General features: G+C 35.3%; 2 protein-coding genes across 5 annotated transcripts in view; one reads left to right on the top strand and one right to left on the bottom strand.

Moving 5' to 3' along the window:
• LOC136028295 (uncharacterized) overlaps nt 1-9759 on the bottom strand; it is a 20643-nt gene extending 10884 nt beyond the window's left edge. Inside the window, exon 1 of the mRNA XM_065706047.1 lies at nt 9633-9759. Within this exon, the coding sequence (XP_065562119.1) occupies nt 9633-9689 (57 nt within the window). The 5' untranslated portion in view covers nt 9690-9759. The remainder of the gene's footprint in view (nt 1-9632) is intronic.
• A 5069-nt stretch (nt 9760-14828) lies between these two features.
• LOC136028297 (lysine--tRNA ligase-like) overlaps nt 14829-21783 on the top strand; it is a 45459-nt gene continuing 38504 nt past the window's right edge. For 2 of the 4 annotated variants that reach the window (XM_065706049.1, XM_065706052.1), the window contains exon 1: nt 14829-14930. In XM_065706049.1, the coding sequence (XP_065562121.1) occupies nt 14899-14930 (32 nt within the window). In that variant the 5' untranslated portion in view covers nt 14829-14898. Of the gene's footprint in view, nt 15326-21783 lie in introns of all 4 variants that reach the window. The other 2 variants (XM_065706048.1, XM_065706051.1) reach the window with 2 other exon arrangements.

Here is a 21783-nt window from a genome sequence, read left to right on the forward strand (position 1 = left end):
AGAACCAAAAGTGCAAAGCTTGCAAAACTTATCAGAAAGGAACGAGGCTTCACGGAGAAATGCAGGCTTTGAATTTTTTCTGCAAATTTAGCTGTTTAGTTACGTCAATTTTCACAAATGCTGTTAAAAAAACATAAATCTTTTTTTTAAAAATATATACAAAAGTTTGACGAACGTTTTAACAAAGAACAGGAACGTACATAGGTGGACGTTAAAGCCCAGATCTCCTCCCTGAAGTCATAAATTTTCTCCAATTCTCGGGTACTTTTTATGTAGCTGATGTTTTCTGTATTATAGAAAACTCCTGTATTATAGAAAACTCCCATGGGTGAAAAGGTGTATATTCGTGACCTGGCTTAGGTATCACACGATATTTGTAAAAGGCGACAAGCTGCGAACCCGACACTCACGGCTAGACAAAGCTTGGATAGATCTAGAAAGCGAATATGGACTAGTAGCAGACACAGCTTCTGGCTCGCGGTTTTTGACACCGAAAAATATTCCACTCATGGCTTTAAAACAACCAATACATGGTATTTTTGTTAATCTTTGCAAATCAGTAACTTCAGCATTTTAGAATGCCTTTCGATTGAGATAAGTACATTACGACAATGAAAGTGCGGTTAATTTTCAAATAATTTGTTTTTCATGTCAGTTTTAGCGATAATTCTTGTTAGGTGATCTTATAAATAAGCATCATCTTCCATTGAATGCTCCCAACGGGCACGATGTCATGGAATGATATGAGTTCTGGGCAAGTCATTCAAATCTGCTAATTTAACAAAGTATATTCGTCCTTTTGACTTCAGCTAAAATTGTGTAATTTTGGGAACCAATGTCAAATATATAGTCATTCATAGAGCCAGAACAGATTGACAGACTTCTTAAATATAATTTGCTTCCGGGTAAGCGCACATGGCACTAGCCATTAGTGGGCTCATGGGTGCAGTGAACTCACTCTTAATTATGATTCAATAAACAAACGAGTTTTTTTTTTCACCGAAAGTAAGGAACAACATTAAAACTCAAAACGAACAGAAATTGCTCCTTACAGGTAGTATCCCTTCAGAGCCCACCACATTCAATCCCCGGTACCGGCACTTTTTTAAAACCACACAGAATGGGGATTCCCTCAATGCTTCTGTCTACATAACCAAAGTCATAGATTGTGCGGTGGCTAGAATTATAGATGGTGACATTTTTTTTTCTAACGACACATTTTGTAGCTTCTATGCAGTTTTACATTTATTGTATGATATTAGTGTCTGGTGTAAGAATCGAATGTGGGATCCAAAATTTCCTGAGATAAAAGAACGACATGTTAGTCGACTCTGCCAATAAGTCATTGATGATATTATATTCTAAGAAATACATTGTAGACAATCAATGTATTGTTTCTGGGACAATATCCAACTGATATTAAGTGTCAATATATCGTGATATGTAAATTGGACAATCAGTTTCTGAAGGAAAAATCCAGAATGGAAAGTTACTCCAAAATAGAATATTTCATCCCCTCCCAGTAAAATTCTTTTGGAACAATTCCATACTCGTTTAAAAGCCTCCCCCCCGTAAAAGCGTTAAAAATTATATTTATCTTACTTTTATCTGAAAGATAAGTTCTATTCGGATCATTCCGAAAATCCCTTTTCCGTGGAAATTATTGCCCAAAAATCCTAACTCACAGAAAATTCCCCCCTCCCTCCCGGACAATTCCTCTGCAACATCTCCACATGCAAAATTGAGTGGGTAATGCGAAATTAAGACAAAGAAATAGAATTTTCATAAGAATTCCGTCAAAAATTTCCTCAGTGCTAAATTTTTCCTGGAAAGTTCACCCCCAAAAATTTACTTCCACATGAAAAATTATCCCCAAGGATAAAACTCTAAGTATAAAATCCACATGCCCAGAAAGTCTGTATACTACCCAATATCAAATACTATACGCATACAACGGGCAAAATTTACAGCTTAAAGGCCTATTCCCTGGGGCTAAGGTGGAAGAGGTTCATAATACCTGCAAAGAGATAGCTTTGTCACTTTTCAACTGTATTGAACAAAACGGCTAAAAAAATGGGAAAAAAGACAAAACCAAACGAACACGCACCTTCTTCATTCTTCAGAAAAAAAATTCACATCTTTGGCAAATAGGAGCTTGAAACATCTAAAATAGGGTTCTCTTATTCGTCGAATCTGATGGTAGGGTTTCTATTAAGATCGTTCGTCTTTTGGGGGATGTTACCCCCTTTTCGAGAATCAGGCAAATTGTCTCAATTTTGTAGACTTTTATAGGTCATTATGTATCAAATATTTAGATTGATTTTAATTGTACTTTCCAACACTGTTCAAAACACGTAGTTTTCAGTAAAGCGGCAATGACACAGTAGGTTTTATACTTTTACAATTAGAGATGGAGGCAATACCCAAATTCTTGTTTTGTATTGATTTTTATTCATTCATTGTGTTGCGGCGCAACACTACTGCTTTCGTAGTTTTTTTTTTTTTTTTTTTTTCACCGTGATCAGCGACCTGTAGCTTCGAAGTGGTAAGAGTTAAAAATTCGAGATTTTTCAGAGGGAAGGGAAACGTGAAACAGAGTAAAAAAGTTCCAGAGAAGTTCCTAAAATTTCTAACAGTTTTCCATAAAAAAAATAAAACCGTTTTTTTCTTAGAAACTCTGCGTTCGATGTTTGGCGTCAAGTTAAGACGACCCTAGCTTCGGAAATAAACTTGTTAGAAATACAGCTATGCTGAACTCATGTAGAACTTTCATTTGTCTCTTCGAGAACCGGAGCACAAAATTCCGTAGCTCTTACAGATTTCCCGGAAATAATTCCGGAAAAGTCCATCTCGTTCCGATTTTTTTTTGGAATTTTCTCAAATTTTCGATTTTGATGTTTCTTATATTTTTATCGAGTAGTGCTATGAAAAGTATGCAAGAAGAAGTGAAGTGTTCTATATACCAAGTTGCTTCGTTCTCTAAGAAATAATTTCCGAAGTTTCGACGTTCTAGAGGTAACTTCTGTTCTGGACCAGCTAGAATTTTTTTTCCAACGCGGTTCGACAGGTCTCGATCTCCTAACAACTGGAGCTTACAATAGTTTCTCCGAAATAAAATTCCTTCTTTGGGTTTTTCTGTTTGGAAGTTTTGTCATGCCCTCGGGGCAATTAAAATTTTTTGGTGAATTTGGTTTGTTTTATATTTTCCTAGCTTAGACCATCAAAAGTTAAGCAGAAAACTATAAGACGTTATTTCCGTATCTCTTTCAGATTTCCCGGAAATAATTCCCGAAATGTGCGTCTCGAAACGTAATACTTCGAATTGGCGTCAAGTTAAGACGGCCCTAGTTCTCGTTTATTTCTGGACTAGCTAAACATTTTACCAAACTCAGTTTAGTAGGAGCTCGAAATAAAACCATATCAAAGATGCTTCAAGATAACAATCGAAGCCGCATTAGAAAAATGTCCTCTGAAGGACATAATGGAGACTGTTGCTCCGCAACTGTGCCCTAAGGAACAGGGCACAGTTGCTGCAACACTTCCCGTTGCACAGGCAACGGAAGTCTAGTTTCAAGCTTGTTTTGCGCATTCAATTTAAGTTTCATTTGTTGTAAGATTTATTTATTCACTTATATTAGTAGGCTACCTATTGTATGTGTGTTTACTCTGATAGTTTATTTAATTACTGTTTGTTTTAGGTTTCATTTAAACTTCAATAGCAAGATATCTTTGTTCATTTTAAGCTTTATTTGTATATTCAAATTAAGCTTTGCTCGTTTTAATATTGTTTTGTTCATTTATATTTGTACCTGTTAAATGTAATTTTTGCTATGATCATTTCTTCAATTTCGGTTCGTTTTGGGTTTCATTTATTCTTTAGCCATAATTTTTGGTCATTTTCAGTTTGAGTTATTGTAGATTTCTCTTTTTTCCGATCTTAACCTTAATATGGCCTTTAATTTTCTTTGAAAAACTTTTCTTTCGGAAAGGTTTTTCAAATTAATTTATGTTAGTTTTTGATTGCCAAAGTTTCAAGTGTTTCAAATTCCCTATTCCAAAATATGTTTTTCTTTCAAAATAAAATCCAAGATAAACCTAAATGTGTATGAAGACACTCCTGGCAAGAATTAATAAAATTAGAATAAATTTGTAATATATAATTATATTAATTGCCGAAAGCTCATCAGCTCAAGATTTTATTTCATTGGAATTTTCATTCTATTTTTAATGTTTTTACAATCGCAGAAGAAAATACTAGTAATATAATTTGTTTTAGTAAAGCGCCAAATACGCAGTAGACTTTACTCTTTTACCGCTAGGAAAACGGGCAGTAGCCAAACTCTTGTCAAACAGTTCGTGGTAACGAACTGTAGCAAGGAGCGACCCGGCTCAATAGTAACCGTACCTCTAAAAAATTTAATTTTTAAACCAATAGTTACATCAAAAGAAACGCATTTTCATGCTGATTTTAAATAGCAAGTTTCATGGCGTATCAGAAAACCGTATTGTAGATGTTTCAAGTTCCTATTTATAAAAATGTGGAATTTTGTATTTTTTGCCAGAAGTCAGATCACGGGTGCGTATTTATTTGTTTGTTTTTTCTTTTTTTTGATTTTTTTTATTGATTTGTTTGTTTGTTTTTCCCCAGGGATGATCGTATCGACTCAGTGGTCCTAGAATTTCACGAGAGGACTCATTCTAACGGAAATTAAAAGTTCTAGTGCCCTTTTTAAGTCCACCAAAAAATTGGTGGACACCTAGGCCCCCTCCCACGCTCATTCTTTCCCAAAGTCACCGGATCAAAATTCTGAGATAGCCGTTTAATTTAACATAGTCGAAAAACCTAATAACTTTGGGGACGACTTACTTCCCCAAAGTCTCCGTGAGATGGGCTGCAAGTTTCAAACTTTGACCAGTGTTTACATAAAGTAATGGTTATTGAGTATTGTACAGACATTTTCATTTTTTTTGGTCGGGGGGTTGAGGGGAGGGGGTTACGAGGAAGAATCTTTCCATGGAGGATTTTGTCATGGGGGAAGGGAATTTCCATGAATACATAAATATGTACATAATACATAAATACATAAATAATGTTCTAGCTTTATTTATAAACAATGAGAAAATAAATACGAAAATTTGTTTTCAACTGAAAGTAAGGAACAGCATTAAAACTTAAAACGAACAGAAATTGTTACGCATATGTGGGCTTCACCTCCTCCTAATACCTCTCTCTTTACGCTAAAGTATTTTTAGTAATTTCGACTATTTATTCTACGGCCTTAGTGATTCAGGGGTCATTCTTAAGGAACTGGGACAAAATTTAAACTTTAGTGTAATGAGTGAGGTACTGACGAGGGAACAAACCCCCTCATATACCTAATAAAAACATACGAATATAGAAGTTCGTTATGTAAGTTAATTCGTAAGTTACGTATATTTTTTTTTTTTATCAATAAAAACGTTCTTTAAAATTAAAAGTTCCTGTTGCCTTTTTAAGTAACCAAAATATTGGAGGGCAACTAGGCCTCCTCCTCCGCTCTTTTTTTCGAAATCGTCCGATCAAAACTATAAGAATGCCATTTAGCCAAAAAAAAAATAATATGCAAATTTCGTTTTAATTTTTCATGTCCGAAGAGCCAAAATTAAAACAAGCATTAATTCAAAAACGTTCAGAAACTAAATAAAAAAGTTTTTTTTTAACTGAAAGTAAGGAGCGACATTAAAACTTAAAACGAACAGAAATACTCCGGATATAAAAGTGGCTCTTCCCTCTTCAGCGCCTGCTTTTTACGCTAAAGTTTTTTACTGTTTTAAAAAGTGGAGTTGAGAGAAAGAGTCAAACTTTAACGTAAAGAGCAGGGAACTGAGGAGGGAACAGCCCTTTTCATATACAGAGTAATTTCTTTTCGTTTTAAGTTTTAATGTCTCTCCTTACTTTCAGCTAAAAAACTGTTTTTTTATTTAATTTGTAGTAAAAACTCTAGGTATCTTAAAAATCTTGGAAAGAGCTAACAAATGAAACTGACTTACCTTGTTTTTAGAATAAAATGTCATTTATAGGTTTTTACTTGTGTGTGTAGGGGGGAGGGATGGGGTAGGGCCATGGAGGGTCAGCTCCAATAATATTAGAATGTAATATTATTAATTAGTTTTTCTGGTCGGGGGCTGTCGAGGGGGACCAGGAGTCAGGTTCCATGATATTTGTAATAAAATACCGTCAGATATTTTTTTTCCATGGGGGATAGGGCCAGGGATTGACTTCCATCATTTTTGGAATACAATATTATGACAAATATTTTTTACAAGGGGGAGGGGGTCGGGTCAGGAAGGGAGGGTCGGGGGTCAGTTCTCATGATTTTTGGAATAAAATACCGTAAAAAAATAGTTGTTGGCCAGAGGTCAGCTCCAGTATTTTTGGATTAAAACATCGCTTATAAATTATTGTTTATTGTATTGGGGAGGGGCAGCTTATAGAGGGATGAACAGGAGTCAGCTTCTATAAGTTTGGAATAAAGAACTTTCAATAAGTTTTTTGGGGGGAAGGTCGGGCCAAGGATGGAGGGATAGGAGTTAGTTCCCATATTTTGGAAATATAATATCGTTAATATGTTATTGTGGGGAGGGAGGTGCCGGGCCATAGAGGGAGGAAAAAGAGTTAGCTCCCTTGATTCATCATTGATAAGCTTTTCCACGGGGAGGGAGATCAGGCAATTGAGAGCCAGGAGTAAGCTCCCATAGATATTAGCATAATATATCATTAATATGTTGTTTTTGTTTTGGGGGAGGGAAGGTTAAGGTCATGGAGGTCCAAGCGTAAGTTCCCAAAATTTTCAGAATAAAATATCGTCAATAAAGTTTTTTTGGGGGAGGAGTTGGGCTTAGGAGGGAGGACCAGAGATCATCCTCTATGATTTTTGGAATAAAACATATTGCTGATAAGTTTTTTTTTTCCAGAGGGTGGATCAGGCCATGGAGGGAGGACCAAGGATAAGCTCCCATGATTCATCATTGGTAGGTTTCTTAGGGGAAAAAGAGGAGGATCGGGATACAGAGAGACAGGGGTCAGTTTCCAAATTTCGTAATATAACATCACTAATAAGATTTTTTGGTGAGGGTAAGGGTCGAGCTTATCTAATCTTTGAACTAGATCCCTCAGATTACTTTTGACCCTTAAGAAAGGGAATATATCTTTCAGTCTTCAATCAAACAAGCCCCCTCTGAAGTTTGTACGACCACTTCCTTAAGAACCTTATATGCCCCTGGTTGTGTGGACTTGATCTTTGAATTTTTTTTACAAAATGGTTATGTCAAATTTGTTATCAGATGTATTTAGGGAAAAAAGAGCGTAAGGGGGGGGGGGTAGTTGCCCTCCAATCACTTTTGACTCTTTAGAAAGGAGCTAGAACTTTCTATTTCAATTGAATGAGCCAACTATGAAGTTTATAAGACCACCTTTCCTAACAAAAGCTTATATGACCCCGGGGGGTATATGCCCCATGGTCACTTTTGAATCTTAATAAAAGAGCTAGAACTTACAATAAAAAAAAATGAAAAATACAAATAATTACAAATAAAGAAAAAACTCTGAAAATTATACGACCACTCCTCCCATAAAAATCGTATATGCGCCCAGAGCATAGCTTGCAATACCTGCCCTCGGGCTCTTGGAGGTTTTGTAGACTTCGGATTTCTGACATTTGATTTTTTAACTATTTAAAAAAATGGCTATCTCAAATTTATTGGATGTGTTTGGGGAAAAGGGCTTGGGGGGGCTAGTTGCACTCATATCTCTTTTGACCCTTAGAAAGTGAACTAAAACATTCAATTTCCAATCAAATGAGCCCTCTCTGAATTCTCTACATACACCCTTTCCATAAGAAAGTATATGCCCCCAGGGCACAACTTACAATGGCTGCCCCGAGCTCTGGGGGTTTTGTCGACTTCAGAGTTTCTTATATATGATCTTTGAACTATTTTTACCCAAATATCTATCTAAAAACTTTTATTAGATGTACTTTAATGTAGACAGGAAATATTGAAAATGTAGACAGGTAGCAGAAAAAAAATTTTCTGATTTGTTTCGAGTGTCCTTACGGGTTTTCTTAGGTAGTGCAGCAACGGAACCTAAGTAAAGACCAAAATGGTGTCTATGTATTATTTTTTTTTCCAGGCCACTTGCTATTGAAGGAGATATTTTAAAAATATCGGAGGGGACTCATGCGATAGGAAATTGGAATATGTAGTGCCAATTATACTATCTACAATCATCACAAAACTCGTATCTTCCATGCTTATACTGGTAATTAAACATTTGAAACTCAAAAATGTATGAAAAACGCAACAATTTCTGAACTCGAGTAAAATTCAGTACCCCTTTAAGCAGTGGAGAGTGTAGATACTGTTCTTAAAATTCAATAGATGGGGCATGTACAGGAAAGAGAATTAAATGCATCGTTGGGGTTAGTTTTATTCTCAAAATACAAAATAAAAATTTCGTTTATGGTTAGAGGTTGGTTATCCTTTATTTTGGTGTTTTTGGGCCTACAAGAACTCTTTGCTAGGAATTTCTTGAGAGGATGGGGAACTGGTGATTTCATGCGTTCATTACAGATCATAGGACTCTTTTCTTTTTAACTCTACATTTGTTAGGTAGCTACATTAAAAAAAAGACGAAACAACAAAAAACGAACTTGGTTGCTCTACTGAACCTGTGCTATCACTAAATTTGGTAACGTTTTTCGGACGAAAAACGGTTTCCGTACATTTTTCCATCCCTCCTGACAATTGAATTTTTAAGATTGAATTGCGCTGGATTAGCAATGCTCCTTACAAGAATCGGTAATCGAATTTTCTACGAGATTCCAGGTGATTTACATTTACTGTGTAATTGTAAATTTTGCCTATTACGTAATAAGATAATAGTGCAGGTTGAGAATTATTTACCTGAAGTGCGGTCTTGTTTGCAATTATTGATTAAAATGTTGAAAAAATTGTTGCTGTGGGGTATAAAGAGGCACTATGTCACGCCTTAAAGAAGGCACTACATATTTTAATATCCGTTTAAGAGCCCCCCTCCCACTTTTTGCAACGCTATGACTTGACGCTTAATACAATCCTCTGAAATTCCTCTGATCCTAACATGCAATCCTATTCATGTAAAGTTATTTGGTTTGCTGCATAAAGTACCACTTCATTGCGCATTAGAAAAGGCATTACAACTTTTAGTTTCTTTTTAAAATTCTCCCACTCATGATACACAACAACCCCCTACTTGAGGGGGAAAAGAAGAGAGGAGACAAAATTAACCCTACTCATGCTTTTTTTTATGTTCGTAATTTTTAGACGATCATAAGGTGTTGTTCGATATTCTCAAATATTTCTTTTCTCTAATTTTATTTTTAGTTGAAAGCGAATAAAAAACGCATTCCGGAAATGGTGCGCACAGGAAATATGTTTACGTTGACAGCTTCTTTAAATTATTTTTTCCAAATAGGCTATCAAGGAGTGTAGTTCAATCTTTACAAAAATGCAGCTTAGTAAGAACCATGACTGAAATGAAAAGGAAATCCTTTATTTGCTCCAAAATACAAATTGCAATCTAAGTACTCTAAAATACAAATTGAGCAACTTACATTGGTATTTTGCAAATTTGAAAAACACAAAATTTGAACTATTAAGAACAGAAGCATGACCAGTAACTAATCTATAATGTCCCTTGAAATAATAGGAGCTCTTCAAAACACTGTAAAAATTTTCTACCGTAAGGCTTCAGTTACTTTTGTGGTTTCACAAAAGGGAAGGAATGAAAGATATGTGCTTTAATATTTGAATTGAATGGAAAGATAAATAAATGGACTGATAGACGTGTAGATTAATAAGAGTACTTTAATATCTAATACAATAACTATTTAAAGGCCAGCATAACAACCCCAAAAGGGTACTAAACACGCAAATGTGGGTTTACTGAAAGTTACACATAAATTTTCGTCACAAAAAAGTTAATTTGTAAAAAAACAAAACAAAAAATAGAACAAAAACGGTGTAAAAAAATAATCCTAGGCAGTAGTGTATGAAAGGCCGTATTCAAGGGAAGGAAGGGGTTTGAACCCAGTCTCCTGAAATGTTTGTCCAACTCCTAAGACTGTAGCAAACATTCCTGAAATACATTTTGATTGGTCTCTTAAAGTTTTTTGTAACCAGCCCCTATTTGTTCGAAGTAGAACTTTTTGAATACTTTCTGTCAAAGTAGCATTTTTTGAATACTACATAGTAAAAGTAGTACAATTTGTCTAAAAATTGAACTTTTCGAATAGTTTTCAAATCAATGTCGAATTATTTCAAGCCATCGTCAATCAGGAACTAATATGGGGCAGGAAGTTTGACAGCATGTTTGAATATGATGTTACTAACTAGGTGAAGTGTTCCGGGAGCTGAATCTTAAATGTCGTTTAGTTTGAGTACCAAACAATACGGAACACCTTGTCTGTCATGCACGCAATCTCATTCTTCGGTAATGTTGTTACTGAATAATAATTGCTGAGTAAAGTCATACAAAGTGTAAAATCACACACAAATACTTCGTACCTGTTTTGACATGATGCATTTGAATCTCAGATTGGTGTTTACACATCTAAGCTGATATTGCATAAAACATGATATGTTCTGTGCATGTAGATGATCCACATATTATAAAGATGGGTAAGTATGGTATAGAAGTAAAATATCACGAACCTCTAAGAATTAGTGGAAATATTAGTACTTATTTTGCAAGGAACTGCATCAAAAAAGAGTATTTCGCCATTCCTTCAGTGTCCGATCTGGGTTTCTCAAAATTGAGGAATTTCAAAATAACTTACACAGAAAAAAAAAAATCAAAGCCAAATTTTGTTTCTTTCTAATGCATCGGAGAGAAAGCCAGAAAAATTAGGAAAAGCAACTAATAGAATTTTATCAGGCTTCACACATCAAGTTATGCTCCGAATTAAAGTGCACAGTGAATAGTGAAAACCAATTGATTCGATTGTATGATTGGTTATCGGCTCAAACTGTTTTGGTTGCTTTGGTCGGCTCAAACTGCTTTGGTTGGATTCTGAGAATTTTCAAGCAAGGTTGATGTGGAAGTCTTAAAAAAAAGTATAGAGGTGGCTATCACTTTTAAGAAAAACTGAATGAAAGAGAAATTACAGACAGTTTTGGATCCCAGTATCCATCCTTAAAGATGGCAGCAGTGGCCTTGCTTTTACTGACCTCTTTGGGTTCATGAAAGGCAATATGTCTCTATTTGACAACAATGCTTTGGCTAAATTATGACTTTCGATACTAAAATTAATTCAGACACTGTTCTAAAATAAAGTACTGCCAGAAATGATCACTGATTTTCTGTGTCTTACGTGTGAAGTTCTTATCCAAAATAACTTTTTTCGTCAGACGAAAAACTGTCGACTTCGTCGCAATGACCAGAAGGTTATATCATAGAAAACAGTGTTGTTGCCATCTGTATAGAAGCTTCAACTTGACTAACAAGATCTATGCTGCAGTATAGAGCAAATCTTAAAGTAAAAAACAAGTTGCTTTCATGTACTGCCAAGCTGATAAAATATTCAAGTCATTCGTTTGAACTTTTCTTATTAGTTCGTTGGTCAGGCGAATGATATTCCTCGTGAAAATTAGCTCAGCACCAAAATGTAGACACATAATTTATAACAGAAGTAGCTTCAATTTCACTCTTGTTTCAGTGTCAAGATTTTCGGAGTCTCTTATGTCGCGCAAGATACTAGCTATTTCAGAAAGTGTGTTTCAAACTACGTCAAGTGATTTGTGTCTTGCCAACCACCTTCGTCACTGACAGTCATTTGAGGCTGAGCTTCCCATCTACTGACTTAATAGCCTCTTTTTGCAAGCTGATCCACTTAGCACAACTTGTGGAGAACCATTCATATTTTTGGTCAAAACGCTTTCCCCACAATAATATTCGACAACAATGTTGCCTAGATTTACCAGGCAACAAATATATGGTACTTTATACCTAACCAGATGTAAAATATTGGCTCGAACTTCTTCGAGCCTCCCCAAAATACTGCCCAAAAAGTCTGCTTACAAAATACTGCTTACATTTAGAATGAAAACTTTTCTAAATATAGTTCTCACTTCTTGAGAACTTTAAAAATTTCTGTAGCTATGTCCGCTCCTTTTCTGGAGGGGCAGTCGACAAAGAAAAGGAACTATGCCATTATAGTTCCGTTTGAATTGGCGTTCCTTGTGGCTCACAACTGGTGTAATATCAGCAAAGATGCCGTAGAGTTCTTATCACTTTACTTCATCAGTAACCTTCGTTAGACTTCTTCCTGTCATGTCTTTGAAATAGTTTTGTAAGAAGCAGCTAAGATTAGTAGTTGCTTGAGTACCTTTTTCTTTTTGACACTTTAGCAATTGGGCCCTCCCCACATTGTGATGTCCTATTAACTTGAGAATCTCGATAAAGTTGCCTCCGTCGTGATCTTTTCCTCGAAACGTGAGTCCTTTTTTACCGAATGTGGTAATGACATCTATCATCCTGCATATGATTTTTCTAGTTTTTTCTTTCTTTCTAAACTTGGCTTATAATCTTGACTGCGCATCTTGTGCCGTGAAGTTAGGCCTTCAAAAAATCCCACCTCTCTCTTTTATCTACCCATCCCTGTGGGAAACAAATTACAGGCAAAACATTGAGTCTGCTCTTTCTCGGTACTGCACCCAAGTTGAGGATTTTCGCTCTTCAAGGTATTTAAAAAACGATTTTGGTGTTTAGGGTGTTTGGATCCTACTTTTTAGTCTAGTATTTATAGGCTGGTGTTGTTTATGTTCTATTAACTTAACTTTCTGCAGATCAGTTAAAGTTTAATTTTCCTTTGTCCTGGGTGACGTTTTACCAGTTCCAAACTTGCGTCACCCAGCGTATTTTAAGAAGTTCCACTTCTACTTATCATGCTTACTTGCTTGAAAATTAGTGAACGCTCACTTTGGTCTACGAGTTTGAAACTAAGTTCACAGAAATAGTTCCCTAGATCCAAGGCTTTAAAAGTAAAGACGACTTTGTCAAAGAAGGCGGCTTATCTTGATTGCTTCTCAAGATCGTTTGCTTCTTTATTTTTTTCAGTGATGAGTCAAAGATTTTCAAAAAAAAATTATTCAGGAATATCCATGTTAGTTTCTTGGAACGTTTCAGTTTGTCTCTTTTGGCCCTGAAATTGAGTTGATTTTAACAAATTTGATGAAATGCACCCATTACCAGGCCTAGCCCTTTTTAACGACAAACTTGAAATGCACACAAGCTGCTTCTGAATTTTCCTTTAAAAAAAAAGACTGCCATCACTCAGAGGACTGCCTAAAACTCGGCTCCGTTGTTGAAATACTAGTATTGTCTTGGTCGCACAGCAAGCGATTTCGGTCAAAAAGTTAATTTAGTTATCTCAACTGTTTGATGCGGTATTTAAGGAATTTGCTTCTTTGGCAACAATTGTCATCCGTATATATATATATATATATATATATATATATATATATATATATATATATATATATATATATATATATATATATATATATATATATATATATATATATATATATGCAGCAATCAATATATAGCTACTATTTTTAGCAATCAGAAATGATCAGATCTTAAGTGGTCACTTATATTCAGCTAAAATTGGAAATTGACACTAGAATTTAATAAAAACAGATTTAGTTTATCTTTTTATCTAACACGGAAAAGTATATACATTTTTCACCTAAGCTTCGATACGCAGTAAGTTCCATCTGATAAGACTTGTCAAACAAATTGGGAACTGGGCTGCATTGATTTACCATGTGTCAACTCACTCAACTCGCATAGATTCATTTGAAGAAAGAACTAGATTGGGAAAATTGAAACTAACTTTCGCTTATATTAAAATTATAGGTTGCCAAAAGCTTTGGCAACCTTTTAACCGCACAAGTAGAGACCGTCGAATGAAAACATCAAACCTGGGTATCATTGGCTGGAAACTTAGGGGAGTCCTTCCTTTTTACTGAGCCCATGCCTCCAACTGAATAAGTACTGCCGTGAGTAATTGAATAATTGTAAATCTTAGTACCTAAAACAGCCGTATTTTTTTATGTTAGATAATAGACTTTCACGATGTAATGGGGGGAAATTGAAAATGACTTGAGCAGACTATTTTCAAATAATGCTTTCAGGGTAATTGGCCTTAGACCGGTTCAACGCTCCTCGCGGACCTTTTTATCGTTAGTCCCCCCCCCCAATTTCACCATCACCATTTTGTTGACAAATAATATATTTGTCAATATACACTCTGACCAAGTACCCAGTCTATTTTTTTGTCAATAAACTTGCTAGAGAAAGACTATTACAATTTTGAGTCTGTTGAAAGCTTGCCGTTATAAAGCAGGTGTTGTACTTGCCCTTTTTTATGGGGATTTTCGGTGATAAAGTATTGATGATGCTGAGGAACGAGGGGACTTTCGGGAACTAATACGCTTGGCATCCCTGAACTCGAATAACGAAAATTGATAATTCATACTAAAAGAACAAATAAGCAACGTATGAAAACACAAGAACAAGAGAAGATAAAACCAAAGAAATCTTTCTCGTTCACTTCGAAAAAAAATTTTGCTTTATGTCAAACTAAAGAGTAATTTGCAATATAACATGTTTGTTTTTGTAGAATACAAGACGCGCTATAAACTTTCGAAAGATAGTACTTTTTTGGTTACTCTGCTTAACACCATCGATTTCGATCGAACGGCCACCCCAGTTTAGAACCATATCAGAATCGGTTGTCTGATAACGAAGTTCTAAAATAAATCCTTTCAACATTTATAGAAGAATGGTAACTTTGCATCAGCAAAAATTTAAAAATGGCGGAGAATGGTGAAAACCTTTCAAAAAAGTGAGGTTTATTTCATTTTAAACTAATTTATTGATCGGTCCATCTATTTAAAGGCTAAGAATTGTTATTGAATCATCTTGATCAAGTGCAAGAGTCAATTATTGACATAAGAATTTTATGTTTTTAATTTGATACACGTCCTTGCTGGTCTAGTTTGCTTTGAAAATGCAAAATTTTTTTACCACTTCTTTGTTTTGTCACTCAAGAAACAAGACTCTAAAAGTATTTGATTTTGTGAAAGTGTTGAATCAGTTTGGAGCAAATTCATGTTTTAATTTAGTGTTGCCTGCAAAAGTCTGTGTTTCTACTGGAGAATCTTTGTGTTCTGCTCATAAGCTTTCCCAAAGAAACTTTCACCTTGCAGCTATTGGATGCTCTAAGATAAAATGGAAAAGGTGTGAGCCAATTTTGTTAAATCAATAAGTTTATATTCTTACAAATTAGGACGTTTTAAAGTTGTTAGCCTCTGGAGCCTTGTCTAGGATAATACATTTGGTACTAAGGCAGTGCCTAATCTTGGATAAATGTATAGAATAAAATGAACTAGACTATCCTTTAAAAACATTAGTAGCCTACAATTTTGTGTTTCCCCCTAACTTAGCAACATTAGGGAGAAAATTGGTAAAATTCTAGTTAAGTGACTTCTCGCTATTTTGGAAAGGGTTTAGGTTAGGAAAATGAAACTTTCAGTGCCCACCACTCCTTCTCCCTCTAGAGGGCCCTGAAACTTGCCTACATGACAGGTTGAAATTTTTATGAAACAACATTTTACCTTAATTTTCAGTTACTAGTTGCCTTTTCTCTGCCTTTAGTTCTGAAAATACAATTCCTGTTATTTTAGCAGAATTTTGAGCCATATTAATGTTTTTTTCTTTCAAAATTTAGGAAATGTATTTGTATAGCCTATCTTTAAAACCTTATAAAATGGAATTGAGCAAAGTTATGAAGCTGAAAACAATTTTGGGTAAAGTTCTAGTTAATTGACTTCTTGCTATCTTGAAAAGGGTTTAGGTTAAGAAAATGAAACTTTCAGAGATGAATCTACAGGCTAAAGTATGTCACAGGAAGGTATTTTAAAGTACCCACCTCCACTCCTTCTCCCTCTAGAGGGCCCTGAAATTTGCCTACATGGCAGGTCTATACCTATTGAAATTTTGACAAACCAATATTTTACCTTAATTTTCAGTTACTAGTTGCTTTTTCTCTGCCTTTAGTTCTGAAAAATGCAATTGCTGTTATTTGAATAGAATTTTGAGCCATATCAATGTTTTTTTTTTCAAAATTTAGGAAATGTATTTGCATATCTTTAAAACCTTATAGAATAGAATTGAGCAAGGTTTTGAAGCTGAAAACAATTTTGTTGTACTTCAATTAAGCAGAAGATCTATTTTGCAAGGTTTCACTTTTATAACACACATATTTTTAAAGGTCATCAAAGGTCAGGGCCCTCTAGAGGGAGTAGGAGTGGATGTCACTTCAAAATACCTCCCCTGGACATACTTTAGTCTGTATATTCATCCCTGAAAATTTCATTTTCCTAACCTAAACCTTTTCTGAGATAGCAAGAAGTCAATTAACTAGAATTTTAACAGAAACTTAATACATCACTTGAAGTCCTTTCTATTTTATTGTTTAATTGTTGCTTCCAAGGAAAATTCTTTATTGACCCCTGAAGCATCCTTGTGTAGAGCATCTCACTGTTGAATTGATGTTGACACAATTAGTGGGTGTGATGGGGTGTGGTGTCCTACTGGTACTTCCATTCCACATTACTCCACTCTAAATCATCTGTATTTTTGAAAGAATTAATTGATTTACCAGTGACAGTCTCATTGGAAAGACTATTACAAGTTTGGACAGCCCATTCTGAGTAAAAGTTTGTCCTCTCTCTATGTCTGGAGGGCTCATGTTGCAGCTTTGTTGAGGGGCCTCTTGTCATGGTGGCAAGGGAGGGAGTAAAAATAGAGTTAGCTATGTTATTTTGGTGCATTTTCTTAATAAAAATGACATCTCTATCTGTAGCTTATTTAAATGAACATCTTCTGAGCAATAGAAACAGAAAAAATAAATATCAGGAAAAAGTATGACATTTAGAATATTATTTATGAGTTTTAACTCTTACAGGATCATATTGTTACAAATCAATGCCTTTGGGATTTGTACCTTGTGAATAACTTTAGAATCCATTTCTTAGGGATAGTCTCTTTTTGTGTGATGAGTGTCTAGCTAAATAAGGAAAAATCCTATGGAGTTGCTAGTCACTGGTGATGTGGATCCATTGAACTCAATTGTATCCCCCTCTGTCATCCATAGTTTAATAAACCAACTCTTGTCAACATAAATATTAAATGCACCAATAGAAGGAGCAATGACAGAAATATCTAGAAGATTATTCATAGGGACAATCATTCTATTATAGAAGCAGTATTTCTAAACTCTGGTTGCTACCCCCTTTCAGGACAACTCATATTATCTTTAGAAAGAGCAAAAAAGGCATGGAATTATTTATTTTGTGGTAAAAACAAAAATTTACCCAAATATCTAGAATGGGCTCAGGTTTCTACTCTTTACCTTAAATTACCTTAAATTGCAGCTTGGAGTGATATAAGGATTATCCATCCTTGTGATGCTCCATGAGAAAAAAGAATTTGTTTGGTGTAGATTGTGGCTGTTAGATTAGACTCTTGTGGAGGACTCTGCAGCTTCCCAATTGTAAAGGAACTCCTGGCAGAGCCATTCCCTATCAAGGTGGGACTTGAGCATGTCAGTTGAAGTAGCAGAAACTGTTTCTTCAGAGAGCTGGTTCCACATATTGATGATTCTTTGGTTAAAGAAGTGGCTTCTATGTCTACTCATGGAATGCTGCATGGAGAGCTTAAAAGAGTGTCCTCTAGTACCAAAATGCAAGGGCTGTGCAAAGAGACTGGGAAGGGTATTTTTAGAGAGGATTTTTTTGGTTAAAATAATGTCACCCCTTTTCCATCAATATGTTAGTGTTGGCAGCTTCAAACGATGTAGTCTTTCTTTGTATGGAAATTTATTCATGTTGCTAACCATCTTAGTGGCATGACGCTAGACATCCTCAAGCAACTTCTTATCTTTAACATCTCTAACATACTAACATCTCTTGGCTGAGATGTTAGATATTTGGGACTTGCTGATGGTTTGGACTAGGCTAGTTAACATCAACTAAGTGCAGTCTAAGAAAACATTTAAGCATAAAAAAAATTTATCATTACATTCTAGCCTATACAATTATACTGGTACACAACACTTGCCTTAGATTAAATGTCTCCATGATAAACTCTGTCCTATTATTTAGATACTCTGAATAAATATCTAATGCATGACCACATCCAAAGGGAATAGGCTAATAAAATGAAAATTTCTTTTCCTGTTGAAGGGATTCTTGCCATCTTGGGAAGCAATTTAATTAGGAAAATCAAACTGTCAGGAATGAATCTACAATCTAAAAAATACATTGGGAAGGTATCATTCCTTGGGGTTGTATAAGTAACTGCTCTACACCTATCTAAATTTTAGAAAAAAAAGTTTTCACCTTACTTTAGTGTTATGCTTTTTTCAACTGCTCTAGCTTTTGGAATTACAGTTCCTTTTATTTCAATAGGATTTTAAGCCACACAAAGACATTTTTCTAAATTTAAGAAGTAGATTTACAAATTTTTAAAACCTATTGCATCAGGTATAAACAAGATATAAGACTCAACAACCCTTTTATTGTGTCTCACTTGGGCAGTATATCTATTTTGCAAAGTTTAACTTTTGTTACACAGCAATTCTAAAAGGTGATCACAAGCCAGTGCCCTTTGGGGTAGGGAAAGAGTAAAGGCAGGCAATTTAGAATATCTTCCTGTGGGTTACTAAAGGCCTTGAATCTATTTCTGATTTTCAATTATTTTGCTCAACTTCTACCCAAGATGAACAGAAACCCCTAATCTAGAAGTTTACCAATGAAAATAGTCCAAGTCAATTCTCTATAAATACTATTTCCAAATATCATGGTCACTCTACTGGTAATGTGTCCCCTCCCCTCCCACCTTGATACTTCCTGATATAGCCTTAAATGGTGTATTTCTTCATTGTCTTTCATCGCATGATGTGCCATGTCTGTTAAAATGGGTTCCTTGTGTTATTGATATGTGAAAACCATTCCACCCAAGTGATTGTAATAGAATAGTTAGATAAATACTAACTAGAATCATTTAGAAATGTCAAGAAGAATAGAAAAAAACATGACAGTGTGACCAATAGAAATATTCTGCATATTATAAATCAACAATTCCATTGTTTTAGTGTTCTTCTTTCAGTTTTTTGTATATGCTAGGCTATTTTAGCACTTTATCTAGGACCATCAGAGGGGGGTTTGCATTTTTAGAAAGCAATCATGTTATTTATAAAAGCATGAAATAAAGAATCTACTGATGTTACTTTTATTTATTCTTTTCTGCACATTTCCTTGAAATTTTATCATGCACTAGATATTTTCCATGCTGTGTTCTAACTTGAGATTTCATGTCCAAAATTAGGCAACATTTTCTAAGCATAGGTTCATGCCTACAGAGAATTTGTTATTAGTTGTCCAACTTTAAGCTTATCATACCCCACCATCCAACAGCTTATCATGCACCATAACCATCCAACAGCTTTTAAAACTATTTTCAGTGATAAATTAAAAAAAATAATCCTCTGAAAAAATGATGCTTCCTTCCTTATAACCACAAGGGTTACAAGTTGTGATACAGACTTATCTAGTGGTTCTTAGTTGTGTTTGTTCTGAATTATAACATCTTGTTCAAGTTTACTAAATAGATACAGCTGGAAAAATGTCCTTAAAGGAGTTTGGCAATAGAGTTGTCACTGGTCCTGTGGCCAGAATTCTACAGACAACTCAATACGGCATTCTTATAGTGGTTCTGAAGTTCAAGCAATATGTACCATCAGAAGTAGTTCTCTGTGTGAAATCCAGCAGAAACTATTCTAAAGATTTTCTAAAGTAATAATATTGTAGCTATACCCTACTGTGGTTATTGTGTGTAATAGACTTTCATTTAATTTTAAATCAAAATATCTTTCTTCTTAGATGAACTTTGGGTTGAGGGCCAAGAAAAACATAAAAATAATGGTTCTTCTCTAATTCTTCTGTAATTCATGCTGAAAATGGCTAGTTCTCAATGGATGGAAGCAGTTGCCCATTTTCAGTCACAGTAGTACAATGTTACTCATTTCTTAAACTCGGTCACATTTCTTGTGATCTTCAGGTTTCACAAAGTGACTTACTATGCATTTTATTTCTGAGGAACATACACAAAGAATTGTTAGACAAATCTTAAATTTTGAATTTCTTTTGTAAAAATCTTTCTAAGAATACAGCACACTATTTGTAGACATTTTGAAAATGACAAGTACATTATGTAGTAATTGTATTTGAAAAAAACCAGGCCACCAACTTGCAGAAGTTTTGTTCTACTTCCTAGCTTGAGTTTTTTTTTGTAATGATGTTGATGAATGAATCTCACCAATTTTAAATTACCTTAATTAATTGCCTTAATCCATCTGAGAGCATTAAGGTCTTCCAGACCTATAGTGCTCTTGAGTTGATGACTGCCAGTCAAACCTCCACTGCTTCTTCTCCTGCTCTTTTTCAAGTTGGTTTTTGAAGGACTGGATGGAGGGAGCACTGATAGTTGAATCATTCAGTTTATTCCAATGATTTATGACTTCTTGAAAAGAATGTTCAGTGAGCTTTAGATTGGGAGCTTGACTTTGGTAGCTTCTTGGAGTTTCCTCTTGTGTTGTGCTGGCTGGTACTGAGGTTGCCATCAAAGATTGCTGACTTTTTGTTCTGCAGCTTGTAAGTAAGCATCATATCAGTGCACAAGCGTCAGTAAACCAGAGTGGGTAGTTTGAGGTCCTTGAGGTGGTCCTCATGTGAAGTTGATGCTAGACTTTTTATGCATTTTGTTGCTCGTCTCTGTACGTTTTTGACGAGCCTCACATCTTGTTGATAAGAAGGACCAGCAAGACACATGCCAAAATTGAGATGAAGTCTGACAAGAGCCTTGTATAGTTTTATAAATATAGACGCCTGTCTGCTGTTGATGGTTCATTTTAGTAGTCCAAGACTGGAGCTTGCATGGGAAACAACATGCTGGACATGGCTGTGAAATTTAAGCTTATCATCAATAATGACACCTAGATCCCTTTCTTCTGCTCTGTTCTTTATTTTCTCTCTTATGTTGATGGTGGGGTTGTAGATTGTGTAGTTCGCCATTGGGTTATTGGGTCCAAGGAGTAATACACAGCACTTTCCTGCATTAAATTGGAGAAGCCAGTCATGGGTCCAAACTTGTAGCTCATCTATGTTGTGCTGGATACTCTGAGGGCATGCAATACCAAAGAGTTTGGCATCATCAGCAAACAGGTGCATGCCATTGTCAATATGGTTAAATATGTCATTGATGTAAATCAGAAAGAGAGTTGGACCCAATACAGTTCCCTGCAGTACTCTGCTCATTACTTCAGCCTTGTCAGAATATATTGGTTTGCCATCTGTAGCAAATAAGCAAACTTTCTGCTTGTGCTTTGTAAGGAAATTCATAAGCCAGTCCACAACAGCTGGATTGATGCCAATAGCAAATATTTTTGAGTGCAGTCGACTGTGAGGAACCTTGTCAGAGACCCTAGCAAAGTCCAACAGGAGCAGGTCAACTGGATGTCCATGGTCAATTAGGTCTGTAATTTCCTCATATGATTCCAAAAGGTTTGTTTCAATTGATTTCCCTGACTAGAAGCCATGCTGCTTGGGGGAAAAGATCTTGTTGGTTGTCAAATG

The sequence above is a fragment of the Artemia franciscana genome, chromosome 6 (assembly GCF_032884065.1).
Source record: "Artemia franciscana chromosome 6, ASM3288406v1, whole genome shotgun sequence".
Lineage (NCBI taxonomy): Eukaryota > Metazoa > Arthropoda > Branchiopoda > Anostraca > Artemiidae > Artemia > Artemia franciscana.